The 15,234-nt window shown below is 38.6% G+C and overlaps 1 protein-coding gene across 1 annotated transcript; it reads right to left on the bottom strand.

Moving 5' to 3' along the window:
- Positions 1 to 165: 165 nt before the first annotated feature.
- FAM149A (family with sequence similarity 149, member A) lies at positions 166 to 13,619 on the bottom strand (the record flags this gene model as incomplete). The annotated part of the gene is made up of 12 exons (XM_010143311.1): positions 13,585 to 13,619; positions 12,554 to 12,664; positions 11,138 to 11,270; positions 9,529 to 9,671; positions 7,254 to 7,379; positions 6,924 to 7,100; positions 4,911 to 5,101; positions 3,263 to 3,417; positions 1,861 to 1,964; positions 1,399 to 1,626; positions 961 to 1,081; positions 166 to 294 (listed from the first exon to the last, which is right to left on the bottom strand). Coding segments are annotated over exons 1-12 (1,653 nt in total), but the record flags the coding sequence as incomplete, so codon positions are not given.
- Positions 13,620 to 15,234: the final 1,615 nt, after the last annotated feature.

Genomic DNA, 15,234 nt, shown 5'->3' with positions numbered 1-15,234 from the left:
TTCAAGGTCCCACACCCTCCCAAACCTTTTTAACATCCTCTTCTCTACAGGTAGCAGGAATCCCTGTACATCAGAAATCAGGAGAGTGCCAGTAAATTAGACCAGCAGTAAGCAGAAATAGAAGCATCTTCACTTTTCCATGTCTCTACTTACATTGTAACATACCCTGAATGTATGAGTTGTGTTGGGCCTTGAAAATTGATCAATAATAACAGTTCTTTCTCTGAGTGGCCGTTGCTCTGTACTACCAGGCACTGCACTTGACACTCTGCTATGAGCATGTTGTCCTTGATGCTGATAAAATTTAAAAAAGCATTAAGAGAATGAAGCAACAGAATGGATTAAAATAATAATTTTTCCACTTCCATACTAAAAAACACAAGACAGGAGAAAAGAGAAATATTTTTTCACTAATCAAAAGCATCAATTTAAAGTAATTTAATGGCACTCATGTTTTTCAAACAGATTTGAGACTGTTTCCTAATATTAGTCTCAAATCCTCAAAGACTTATATTAAAGTAATAGTAATATATTTTACATGTGTCTCAATTCCAAAATAATTCAGGTAATTCCAAAATAATATCAACATGCCAATTTACTTTCATTCTGGTGATTATTTCCCTATCCTTCAAAAATAAGCCAGTGTCAGTAAGATTTATCTTATTTTTCTGAGGTTACTATCTAGTCAGTTGGTCTTTTTTTTTTTTTAAAACAGGTTTTTATTTTGTCAGAGAAAAGTCTTTTCACCATGATCTGTTTGTGACCTGAGGTTTTAATCTGGGTTCTCTTGCATTTTAGTGGTACCCCAATGTAACACACATTAGCACATTAAGATCATGTATTAAATACGAACAAACACAAACTGTAAAGTTGCTCATTTCAACACAACCACTGATACAGAGTAATTTACTTCCAAATAGATTTAAGTTCTTCACCAGTACAACAATGAACACAACTTACAGAACTCTGTTGCAGTCGAGGTACTGAAAGATATTGTTCAATAGCCTCTGAGTTTATTGGTGGTAACTTGTTCTGGGTTGTAGATGCACGAGCAGAAGATAAACGATCCGAGCTGGCACCCCTGCAGAATTGTTAAGGGTCCCTCTTTAGAAAAATTAGTATTAAAGAATTCTTTACTGAAGTAGTATGAAATTATAAAGCAGTACATTTCTTCATAAAGCTCAGCTAAAGAAAGTAACAGCACCTAATATAACAACAAAAAAATAAAACAAAAGCCTTTCCTCAAAAAACATGGTTCTGCTTGCTTTCTTTTTTTCTCTGAATTCTTAAATCAGTAATAAATATCAGGTTAGTTCTCAAATATTTTGCAAAATACTTCACTGATAGGACTTTAGAAAAGTTCTAAGAAAAGCAAAGAATAAAACGAAACAAACTCACAATTTAGTCCCCCTAAGGATTTCATCGTTGTTTATATTAGGAGCTTTTGAGGACAGCTGATCAGAAGTGAGAGAAGGTAACCTACGACGGCTTGGTGGCTTCCTAGAAGATGGCGGCAGTACCCGAGATGATGAGAGAACACTGTTATCAGCAGTTCTTCCCAACCTAGAGTGCACTGAATTTGGAGCACTGGAGCCAATGCTAGGCTGTTTGTCTTCTTGCTCATTCCTAGGTTAAAACAAAGGAGAACAAAGTAAGGAATGAGGATGAAGGGGGGGAAAAAAAAAAAAAGGCAAAAGGACTTCTTAACAGAGTATCACTGCAACCTCTACAAATCATTGTCACATCATTGATACACACAAGGGAGATGACTGCCTTCCTACTGCCTTTTTATAACTGCAAAACATCTTTTACATAATATGAACTATGCTGCATTTTGAACACGACAATACCAACACCTACTGTATTTTTTCTACTGTGGCAATGTGCCTCTGTTGGAGCGGTTTTGCTTGAATTGTCATCACACCATTTAAATCACTACAGATGTTGCTGGAAAAACGGTGAACCTATTAAAAGCAACAAATACGCATTAACTTTTACTCTTTTTTGAAAGGAAGACTTCAAAAAGCACATAGTTAGAAGCTATTTTATTAGTTTATTAGAAAAGTTGTGGTTGAGCTAGTTCAGTAGAATTCTTAGTTGTAGATGGGGCAAATACATTGTTTTGCTTATTTTAAACAGATTCTTAGAAACTGTATTTGAGTAATTTATTTACTGAACTGCAGATCAATTTGCAATGGAAGTTTCAGCTGAAGCTGTAGTTCAATTTTCTGAAGGTTCTCTTTTCCCTCAGCACAGTCCAGCCAAGGGGCGCAGAACCTGGACATTATTTATTTAAGCATTTTACCACTACTGCCTGCTGGGACCACTATGAAACCAGGCACACCAATGGGGAGCACCAAGACTGTTGTGCTATCTCTTCTATGTTGCACTCTAACAAGTATGGAAAAACTGCAGATGGAAAAGGATGAAGTTGCTTGAACCAAGTAGAGAGAGGCAGGGGACAGGAAGTCTGGACATTATTTATTTAAGCATTTTACCACTACTGCCTGCTGGGACCACTATGAAACCAGGCACACCAATGGGGAGCACCAAGACTGTTGTGCTATCTCTTCTATGTTGCACTCTAACAAGTATGGAAAAACTGCAGATGGAAAAGGATGAAGTTGCAAAAAAAAAAAAGTGGCTGGAAAAGAAAGAAATGTGCAAAACAGGAGCCAAGAGACAGAAGGAAGAGGCAGCAAGCAGGACAAAAAAGGATATTTTTATCAACATAAACATGAGCTTCCACAAGGACAGGTAAGGCCTAGTGCCATGCATGCTGGTGGATGTACTGTAGAGTCCTCTTTTACAAGAGGGAAAGGAAATGAAAAAGGATGAGAGTCTGAAACTCACAGGGTTGTGAGTAAAACACCATGTTGCAACTTCACATCCCTGCTGTTCAGGGAAGAGCCTGATTTGTTTTCTTAATTCTACTAAGAGGAAATGACTAGACCGCAATAAAAGCGGAATTATTTTCTAAGGACAGAATACAGTCTAACAAGTGGCTTTTTGTAAACCATCTTTGGCAATATCTTAGTGGTGAACAGCACCTTTAAGAACCACCAAAGAAGAACAAGTGATAGTAAACAAGAAATGAACATTTAATATACTTTAATTTTAAATGAGATTACTTATTTTAAGTATATCTAATTGGTTTTAAAAAAAAAATTAAAAACTTAAAAAAGCAATTTCTAGCTTCAATCAAGATTCTGTCCAAGGTTAGCAGAAAAAAACCCACCATTTGACAGAAAGGTATTTTTACCTGTGGGGAAACAAAATGAGACCCCAAAGACACACTTCGTGCTTCAGAGTCTCTGGAAAGAGGAATAATCCCAGCGCCTGCTGTAATACGAATGACTGGCAGATGTGGCAGTTTCACTGTAACAGCTTTCAGTTTTTCTACCTGTTTGTCACACTCTGCACAACAGCAAACAAATAAGCAGAGGGAATAAGAGGTATTTTGTATGTTTACCAGACATTATTTGTTGGGATTCAAACAATATTACACTTCACAGCAAATAAAGATTTTCCATATAGTTCTAAGTTTCCATGATATTTAAAAATCTACCATGAATTATGTATTTCTTGAAGCATCTTCATTTGTTTATTTTTTCTCTGACACTGTCACACAAGTTGGTCCATACAGGTAGAGTTGGAGGGGGGTGTTTCCTTAAGAAAATACTGCTAAGACTCTTAGAATATTATTTTTAAATTCCCAAATATTTTTATTAAAGCTGAAAAATTATATGTATAAAAAGCCTATTGATCCTATCCTTGTCTGAAAGCATCTACATTTCATTTTGAGCATATACTACCATTTTGTTTCTATTCATCATGGCTCGGCTACGCGGACAAAGATTTGGGAAGGGCCTTACCCACACTTGCTGCAAGCGCACTGATTTCTGTTATAAACACAAATTCTTTTACATTCCTAACTGAAATACTTTTGTTAGCTATCTATTTGTCAAAAGTTTATGCCCTTCATAAAGATAAAAGAGCACACCTATCATAAAACTGCTAAACTCTCCTCCCTAAATAATACTGAGCGAAACAATCCACCTGTGGTGTGAAAAGTCCTTTTCTGTTTTGGTACACCTGAAATGTTAAGTTCTGATGCCGCAAGTATTCAGAGAAATTTTGCCATTTCTTACTTTATTGTAGACTTCGAAGTTGACAGTACCTCACATTTGAGGTAATTTCCAAACCCCACCCCCAGGTATTCTTCTGTTACTGTCGTTTCAAAATATATTGAAAGAAGAACTGAAATTTCCCTTAGCCCTCAAAGACAACACATGTACACTGCATTCAATTCTGGTTAATTTTCCTAGCTTTTGCTTTTACTCACTACAGCCTGTTAGAATATGAAAACATAAAATAAAATAACATGCATCACCATTTCTTCATTCTCTATTAGACTCATGAACTCCTGCACTGTCAGCAAGACTATTTCACTTTAACAATCCGACTACCTAAGGGTTCTTTTTATTAACAAAGCTCAAACAACGAGGACAAGGAGACTGATTCATATGTTCCTGACTCAGACCACATCAGTGACCCCCAACAGCAATCTGCATCCCAAGCCAGTGATTAAGATTTCTTTAAAAAAAAAAACATGATCTCCTCCAATTAAGCTCTTTCACTCAGCATTCATCCTTTCACTTTTTTTTTTTATATATACCTCTCATACAAAACTCCCTGAAAATTGGTAGGAATGTTTTTATTTTAGGTGTGTGCACGTGTGTGCGCACATGCCTGTGGCAAGGTAATACCTATCTTACATTACCTAGATGGTTATCTTAAAATAACCAGCTTTCCCAAGTTTACTGGGGGGGAGGGCTGGGAGGGGGTGCAGGGAGGATCACATCTCTGAGTTAGATTTGATAAATACCATATCTGAAAATGCCAAATACCTGTGATACTACTTTCCCATTTTTTTTTAATCAGTTCCTCCAATATTCCAATTACACTGCTCCAGATACAATCAAATACTTCAGAAGCCACAGCATCTTTGATACAGGCATTGGGAGAAACAGGAGGAATGCCACGCTTACTCCTCTTCTCAGCAAGATGCTTTTTCTTTTGTTCCCAACTATCATCATCACTAATAAAGGAAAGAAATTCAAATGAATTCCCATGGGTTTTGAGGTTTTTCCCCCCTTCTTCTAATACACCAAATGAACAGAAATGTACATATGGAAGAAAAGATAGTCAGATGAAGATCACAAAAAAAAAAAAATTGAATTCCAACGTACAGAGTACCTATGGGAATAGAAACTATCAAATACATATGAAATGATTTCTTTTGCTTGCAAGTGAAAATTTTAAAAAAGTCCAGTCAGGGCATTACAACAGAAAGATCTGTAGCTCTACAAGGAACAGCTTTATACGTGGCACTTAATCATTTGTGACTAAATCCTATGCTTTTTACCATAACACAAGGGAATTATTGTCTGTTGCCTTTGGCTGAAGGACTACCACATAGAACATTTCTTTTTTATCATGTCCTGTGTACCTGCACACTTCTGCAACACTCCACCACTGATCAAAGACAAAAAACTTTAAAGGACTTCTGCAGCCTGACAAGAATAGCAGAGCCCATAGCCTTACACCCACCTTCTTCCCTTCCACTACTGAGTAGACAGTCGCATTTTTTTATTCTGCCACACACATCCCCCTAGGGAAGCAGAGTGTAGCAACATTTCCTAACTTGGTCCTGTAAAATGCCTCTTAGGAAGAAAGTTTAAAGCTCTTTCTTTTTTTATTGTCATCATATTTCTTTCTGAAGAAATGCAATTTTTTTATTTTTGAGATTACAAGGATGATTCCAAATTCATACTGGTTATTACTATCACCCTTTCTCAGTCGCTTCTTCCTCAAACTGGACTGCAAACTATACCAGAGACTCGGCCAAATGGCTGAACTCACAAAATCACCAAGCTATTTTTGTATCAGGCTTTGTAACACCTAATGTTTTAGCTACAGAGTACAAGATATTTCAGAATTGAACGAAACAAGAAACAACATATCAAGGAGGTACAAAGGAGAGAAACACACCTACCATTGAGTCCCTCCCTCAAATTAAGTTTGCTTACTTAGTAAAACAGAGAGAAGAACCCTAACATGATTCTTAAACCCAAATCCTTTCCAAAAGGGCAGCCATGCCCAGGCCCTCTCTTTCAAAAAGAGGACTGAAAGGTCTCAGACTGGTTCTTCAGTTTTTCAGAACAACCGTGACTTTTTCCTGACAGTGCATCAAGCTTTAGCACAAAAAGCTATACTTTGTGTCCCACTAGTCCTACCAAACTTTCCTTTTAGAAAACTTTTAGAAAACAGCACGTTATTGTCTCTCAGCCACCCAGTAGCCTAGTTGCTAGAACATTCAACTGGCTCACAGGAAACCTAGGTTGCACTGTCAAGACAACAGCTGTGTGATTCCTGTCACTCACAAGAGTGCTCTAAATGCAGGCTGAATTCTGCACTTCTCCTCACAAAGCTGTTTTACACTGCACAGAAAGAATTTAACATTTATTAGGGCTGACCATGAAAACACGTACAGTGTAATGATCCTAAACAACCTGGTGGTCAAGGCACTCACTCATGGAGGAGGGATTCCTTCATTCTACTCCCTGTCCCAGAATTAAATACTCATTTTATTGAACATCTGTGCTCAAAGCACCTCTAAACAACTAATGCCATTAGACATATTCATTGTTCTGACACAGGAGACGTGACTTTTGAACCACTAGAAAGACAACGTACCTAATCTTCCACATGCCCAGTGAGCGTTCTGACCACTGTGCTACTGAACACAAGGTCAGAAGGAACTGTATTTTACAGAAGAGAAACACCATTTATGAACGCTGACTGGGTTCACTGATAATTTCTCATTATATTCATAAAAAATACATATATCTATTATTTACATTTCCCTGCTGTCAAAGGCAAGATATTCTTCTATTTTTCCATCTATTTCATAGATTTCTTCTTCCAGAAATGAATACATGGATGACTCAGAGGCAGAAATCCTAGTGGAACTTGAATCTAGTGATTTATGTATTGGAGATGCTGCTGGGATCAGTTTAGAGCCTGAAATACAGAGCCTGAAAAAATATGAACAAAATGAGAATTAAATATTCAAAGAAAGAAGAAAGTGCATATTTAGTTATACTAAATGTTCAGTAATACAAAAGTAATATTTGCACATATTTCTGAGGAGGGAGGACCAAAAGGAAAACTTAAAAAAATTAACGTACTCTTTTATATTACTAGCACATTGACGGGGGCCAGGTAAACACTTAGTATCCACACAAGTATCACTTCCGCTCTTAAAATGCTGAAAGCCTTCATCCTTTGGCAATAGAAGCTGCTTCCCTAGAACCCTGAATAAAAAGGAGAGAGTGAGTGCTGTCTTAGATGGTAATCCACCTAAACGCACATTTCGCAGATACAAATACCTGAAAACAGTAGGCAACAAAAGCACACCTTACATTTGCTTTGAAAAAAGCAATTTATGGAGAGGCCAGGGTGTGTAATACATTAAGATTGCCTAGTATTTAAGTCATTAAAGTTAAGCTACTTTACACAAGATTAGATTCTAGCTTATCATTTTTAAGAGCAAATAGCCAAGTCACTAGATTGTTCTGAAGGCAGATAAACACACTTCCTTTCTTATCAAAACTCCACAGTAATTGTTTACAAATGGATGCAGAAGACAAATAACATCTGCTGTGATTTCACTTATCCAACTCCAGCATCCATCAATGTAAGCAGACATCCTAATCCAAAATGTTTACATAGGTCATTAAGGCTAGAATTAATGTTCAGAAAATACACAAATTCCAAGATACTTCATGTACAGAGGCAAAGGTAAAAGTAACTCTATTTAAATGTACACAATATTACTCACACAGTACAGGTAAACAATGATCACTGCATATTGAACTGTTTTCACCAGGATTCACAATGGATCTTGAAAGAATTTACCAGTCATATCTGTAGTGCAAGCAGCAGTGTTCAGACTCACCTGAATCCATTTTCTCGAGACTCCTTTTCACAGAACAGCACTTTATGAAGCTCTAAACAACAGCCTTTAATTTCGTAAGCCAAGAACAAAAAAAAAGTCTCTTTAAACAGATCTGATCTTTCTCTTACTGATGACGGTTCTTAAATATGTTTTTTCCCATCCACTGAGCTAAGTATTCATATATCAGCATAGCTGGTTTAGAAATTTAAAAAAGGACAGGCAGTGACCTCTTTGAAGCACAACTCTCAAATCTGGCATCCCAGAAGCTATTGAGTAACTCGTAAACACAAAATGAATTTTAAGGTTTAAGTTTCCTAATGAAAATAACTTTTTTTCCTTTTTTAAACCACAGGTTGTACCACATTCCTTAGTACCAAATGACACAGAGGTCCCAGGTTCCTTCAGTTCACTTTCAACTTCTTGGAATTGGTTGGTATTGCTTTAGATTTGAATCAAAAAATCCTAAGTAACTTATTAAAAAAAAAAAAGCCACCTAATGAAAATACAGTGAAATAACTTAATATTCTGAATGAATTACATAACACAAAAACTTGTCTCCATTTTAGGCATGTCCTGTTAATTTTTACAGTATCTAAAAAAGGCAAAGCATGCTAGTGAAAATTGCCTCACATTTATTAAATAAGTATCTCTTGCTCCTGACAAAGTGTGACGAGCTGTTTTAGATGATTTCAGTTTATATTTACTAGTAACAAGCCTCTGCAAATTATCCAGAACCACTGAAAGCACACTTCAGTCATTGACAGCATTCTTTTTAATGGTGTTAACAAACCATTGCCTAGAAGACAGACACATACAGGTTTATTTTTGGAGTACCTTAGACTCGCCACATCTCACTAAGATTAACATGCTGTCACTTATGAAAGCAGAGCAGTACATCACAGTACATCGCTGACTTCTGTCCCGTATGTTGTAAGAAGTCATCATCAGGCTAGACATTTTGCATGTCTAAGCAAAACAATTATCATTAATCATGTATGCATCCTCGAATTCGTTCTATTTTCTGCCAGGTTAATGTCACACATTGTTTTACATTGATTTAGCTGGCCTCGGAAGACATTACAGCAGTGCAGTGTGTATGAAGCATGTGTTTACCTTCATTTATTTATTTTGGGAAGAATCAATAAAAGAATTAACATTAGATTTCTTGGAACCTCACAGATGTCTTCACTTACAGTAAAAACAAATGTTTCCTTATAAGATGTAGTCTTTGATTAGAAGTAATTATGAAAATGGTAAATTATTTTCTCATTGTAATGAGATGTGTCCTGCTAAAGTATCTTTGTATAAAACAAAACAGAGCATTAGCTGCTAGTGCATGCAGATGTACTGTGTAACTATGTCTCTGTTCACTCCCAGAGACTCAGACTGGAATGCAATAGTGTTATTGATACAATGTAAGAAGTGCAATTCATATGAGGGTATCCCAAAAAATTAAATTAGCGTGACAACCTGTTAAAACTAGTATCAGCAAGAAATTTCCTTACCTTATATGAGGAAATTGTTCAACCCAGTCTGCACATTCTACTTGCAGGCTCTGAGTTTGGGAGGTCACTTTTCCTTCAAACAGCATTTCATCAATCTCCCAAAATAACTGATGTACTCTCTGTGTGTTGGCTTTATCAAATTCCTACATATTATAAAAGTAATAGTTATTAGTAAATATGCATTTATATTTAAAGAACTGGACAACTTGGACAGATTCAGCTGAGCTTCTTGGAATGGTTCTTCAGACTACCTATTTTGGAGACACAATTTATATGCCTCAGTGCCAAAAAAAAAAAAAAAACCCAAACCCAAAAAACCAAAACCTATGCCAAACAACCCAGGTAGCAGGCCTGATCATGATCATTTAGCAAAAAGAAACTAGCTGCCTAGGATTAGCTGGCAGCAAACACCAGTTATGAGGTGTCTGGACGCTGGTCTCCCTCCGTGCTCCAATACGAAGTGAAGCATGCACACTCCACCGCTGGGACCCACAGCACCGAAGCTCACAGCTTTTTTGAGCAGCACTTTTCCTTTCTGAGTAAAACAGCTAAGAGTAGGCTCCTTCCTTCTGCAAGACAGTCTGGTGGTTAAGAAAACAGCCCTTGGTGTGAGAAATGGCCTTCCACACCTCTCCACTGAAGCTACAACTCAGTGCAACCAGAAACGAGTGAGCACAAGGGCACATGAAAGTAGCAGGGAAGAATCTCACTTTATCCAGTGATGTGAAAAGCATTTGGCTGAGTGTTTCTTGGCTGGAGCACTGTTCATAATGGTATTTGGCCACTTGTATTTGACACTTAGAAACACAGAAAAAAATGATAAATACTCAGGGCCCAAATCACATCCGTTCAATTCCAGCTGAATGCTCCAACCACATCAGGCTACAGAAGGGATCACAGAAGGGAAAATAACTTTCATGCAGGTTATTATATGATCCAGGGTCAGGCTTTCTCCTGGAGGACTCGCAGTGACAGATGGGGTCAGTACCCTAAAGGTTAGGATATTATGCAAAAAGGTATATTATGTAAAAGAACTACCACTAACAGCCACGGACGGCTTTTTAAAATCAAAGTGGCAGTGACTGCAATGCTTCTGCATTTATTCAACACTGCCAGGCATGCCTCAGAGGCCAGCCTCCCTACCAGGCTTAACCCCTCCATAGATCTACAAAAGTCTGCTTAGGAAAAAGCTAAATATTTACTCAGACTGGATCATTTACATGCATGCTCATTAATGTACTTTATGATTCAAAACACTGAGAACAGTTCAGTTTCAACACTGCCTGCATTACGCAGTATTTGAAAACACATAATTTATCATTCTCTTGGACTCCAAAACCTAAGCCTACCTTCTTTGGTAAAATAGGTTTGTTTTCCTCAAATTTCATTATTTCATACTTTTATTCCATTTTTCTTTGTTACACATCAGCTGCACTGAATCAACTTGCAAACACAAACTACTTTTACATTTTCGGTATACTTCTCATTAAGCTATGATGAATGAAAGTGGTTAACTTCTACAGGAGATGTGCTGCACATCCATTTTCTGAAAAAATTAATGTATTCTACAATATTCAGATAAAGTGTAGTATAAAAGTTTGTGACATACATCATCTCTCCAGGAGTAAACAGAACTTCTTTCAGTAGACAAACCAGTAGTATAGCTGTTTATTCCAGACCAAGAATTATTCAACTCCGTGGGTGTTGTACGACCACTAGATGAAAGTGATGAAAGCGTTTCGCTGTGAAAAGATGACAAATTAAAATGAAGAACACAATGGTTTTCTGTATAAAAATTCTAAAAATAACACAACTGATCACATAAATGGATGGTGATACACACTCCTATTGGATGCAAGATTTGCAGGACATGCTGTTAGAGTCAATGTGAAGAATTGCAAATATATGTGTTTAGAGTGCAATGACTGCACACTCTGATTTGTACCATTTACAGCCTTAAAGGCAATTCCCTCTACAGTGTCACACATTTATGTGTAGGTGTATCATTGCAACTGCAAGGGCACTCTCGAATATATCCCTATGTATATACACAGACACATACTAAACATTTCCACCTCTAACAATTATTTTTTCTCCAGTTCAGCTAATGGGGACATCAAAATGATACATGAAAGATAATATAAGCCTTCTTTAAGTCTATTAGAAGCTGTGTCAAGAAAATGATGCAGAACTGAGCATAACATCTCTACAAATGTTTCAAATAGCATTGAGTTACATATATGTGCACAACGTCTTTTATGCTGTTAAACCTTTTATGCTGTGCACCTTAAACCTTGAGCTCCAAGATTCCAGCTCTCAGAAAGCTCTAGCTGGTCATTGACAGCTACCACCCACCCTGGGATGCAGTGAAAAGCAAAGGCAGGCAGGCAGACATACCGGCCAGGCAAATCCTAACCAGTGCTACTGGAATGAAACTTCTTGAAAGTTAACTGACCTGCAACACTAGTAAACATTATTTGTGTTTAACCATGAAGTCTGACTTCCCCTCCAGGCTTAATCAGTGCCCTTCGCTATGCTTTAAAAATATGCGAACACATTACACAAACCACAAGTAAAGTTCAAACCTTCTCAGCAAAGATTTAGATCAACTTATATCCTGTATTACATGCAAACTGCATATTTCTATACATAGAGACGAATGACTCAGCTGGCAGAAGTAGAAAACACATCAATATATTCTAAGCAACAAATACCACACAAAAGTAGTATGTAAGTTACTGAAAGCAAAGATAACAAACATATTTTCTTAGTCCTGTAATGATAAATTAAACTAACTTATATAGAAGCCTGAACACAGCTACCTCAGCTGATTACAGTGCTGTTTTGCCCGCAAATTCAAATAATCTCTGAAGTTAAATTCATTCCTTATAAGTTGTTATCCATGCAAATTACTAGAAACAAGACAAGTGAAAATACTACTAATAGAATATTACAGAGTAATATGCCAACAATAGAATAGCCGAGAGTCCATTAAAGAACTAATATTTCACAAGCAAATGCATACCAAGTATAATTGTTGATGGCTTCCTGCACATTTCTCTCAAAAACTGCTGGAAGGGACTCTCCACTTTTTCCGGAAAGACACTGATTTGTGGAACCTCTGGACAGTCCCTTCCTATAAATACAGAAACACATCAATCCATAATATTAAATAAGATTAATCACACTTTGATTGCAGAAAAAAGAAAGATGACAGCAACTCCCTTGAATTTTTAAATCCTATCCATCAACACAAATATTTGCATGAAGCAAACTACTTCATTTTAAAATATTATTATTTACTTTATTTAGATAAATATTTTTCAGAAAAACCTACATTTAGTTTGAGACTTGTTTTACTCCACAGGCATTCTCCTTCAGCTTTGCACTTTAAAACTTGCACAAAGCACATGAAAATGCAGCAGCACCTCACTATTGCAGAAACAGAGCAAAGGCACAAACCAGTAACTGTCCACACAGTAGTTATTTAGCTATGTGTTTCTGTTCAATCATTAACATAGAGACCATTTTCTCAGACATCTCTCTGCATAAAAAGAAGTTACAGTGCCCAACATAGTGTCCTTTATTAAACCAGAGAACTGTCAACTTGGCTGATGAAAGTGAACCGACATATTAGTATGTCAGGAAACATGGGTGTATACAGACCATAAAGCATCAGTTTCTCCAGCACCAAAGACTCCTTAACTCTGTATTAAAAACCAAATTAAAAACTTTCTAATATTATGCCTTTCCAGCATAACAGATGCTAGAACTTGCCTTGTTCAAACTTCAAAACTTCCTCGAATGTATTCAAAAGTGTCAGTCTTCCTCAGAAATGCTTCTAGAGGAACAGATTACATCATCTCTGGAAGTTCCTATTTTCATCTCAGAAAATCCTCGGGTCACAACCGTGAACAGCAACATGATTGCATCAAAGTACATTTGTGAATGAGTAACTGTAAGGGAACAGCTGGCAGTTTGAGTTTCCCTGATTTCTTTAGCCAAGAACTGCAGGCTGGCCCTGGAACAATTAGGATTGCTCTGCCTTCTTCCTACCCTTTCTTGCCTTTATACAGATCTTTACACTGCATCTTTGTAGATGTACATGTCAAATCTAACTCCCCACTCAGACTACATCACACACGCTACTCCTTACACCTTGTTTAATAAAGCCACCAAAAAACTTACACAAGCGTAAATTTCTCATCAGGAAGACCCTGAATGGAAAATTCTTGGAGGCTGAGACAACAGCCGTGGAAAGCATCTCCATGCGCTTTCTCTAATCCTCCTCTCTCTTCCCTAGGAATCTGCTTTTAGCCACTGTCAAAATCAAGAGGCCCTATGAAAAGGGGCACAGTCCTATCCAGTGAAAACTTACCAAGACCTTCCTCTCAGACAATACCAGTGAGCTCACGGCCCATCTTCTACACCGAAAGCTCATTCCCTCTGTTCAAATACACCACTCTGCCGCTTCACTTGCCATGTTATTGTCCAGGAGATCTTATGAGGGTCTTTCGCAATTTTTTTTCATAGCTGCCCCTTGTCCTTGTTAGCTTTCCCCAGCATAATACCACCAGCAAGCCTTCTCAGTTTGCTGCTCACGCCTTTACCTGGTCAACTAGCTCGAATTGCCTAGGACAGATCCGTATGAAACACCTCTGAGAAGGGAACCATTGACTGCTGCCCTCTGTTTCCTACTGCAGCGATTTGCTTGTACAAGAACCCTTCCCCCTTGTATTCCAGCTGCTTCTTTTTAGTTGACAGACTACTGGCAAGCTGACTACACCAAGCTGACTACACTGATTGTCTCTACTGTATCTACAGGGCTTTCCGACTTTTCAAAGATTCCCCAGATTGGGGGAGGAGGGTGGGTCATGGCTTTGAAGGAAATCTGAACCTACAATATGAAAAAATAGAAATACCACCAATAAAATTACACAGAATTTCTCTGTGAAACAAAGCATATGCATTATACTTAATAGCACGGTGCCGTGAGATGGGGCAACGAAGTGTTTCTCCCACATCATTCCACCTGATGCAGTGGTATCACTCCTCCTGACTCCTTGGACCACAAGCCATTCGAAGATGAGCCAGGAAACGATTGCAGTAACACAAAAGGAAAAACACCTCCCAGCACATCCGGCGCGCAGCTCCCCAGCGCTGGCAAGCGAACGCAAGGGATTGCAGCAGCCAGCTCCCGACTGCTCTCCAGCCCTTTCCGAAACATTCCACCTGATGCAGTGGTATCACTCCTCCTGACTCCTTGGACCACAAGCCATTCGAAGATGAGCCAGGAAACGATTGCAGTAACACAAAAGGAAAAACACCTCCCAGCACATCCGGCGCGCAGCTCCCCAGCGCTGGCAAGCGAACGCAAGGGATTGCAGCAGCCAGCTCCCGACTGCTCTCCAGCCCTTTCCGAAATCTCTGCAATCGCAGGCACTAAATGATGACGGTACCAAATAATAACGCTGTCCGCCTACACCCGCGTTAGCGGTTCATCCGCCCCGGGAGGGTTAGCAGTCCGGCCCCGGCCTCCTCCCCGCGGCAGACTGCAGTCCCCCGCAATGAGGCAAGAAGCGGGGGGCAGTGCCCCCAGCCCTGCCGCCCACACTCACCCCACGACGAGGAGCCCCCGGCCGCTACAGCTGCCGCCCCGAGGGCCGGAGCCCCGCGCCCTTCGCATGGAGAAGGAGCGGGGGGAAG

The sequence above is a fragment of the Buceros rhinoceros genome, unplaced genomic scaffold, assembly GCF_000710305.1.
Source record: "Buceros rhinoceros silvestris isolate BGI_N320 unplaced genomic scaffold, ASM71030v1 scaffold18479, whole genome shotgun sequence".
NCBI classification, from domain to species: Eukaryota; Metazoa; Chordata; class Aves; order Bucerotiformes; family Bucerotidae; genus Buceros; species Buceros rhinoceros.
The sequence above is the reverse complement of the archived record's forward strand: the minus strand, read 5'-3'. Positions and strand labels throughout refer to the sequence as shown.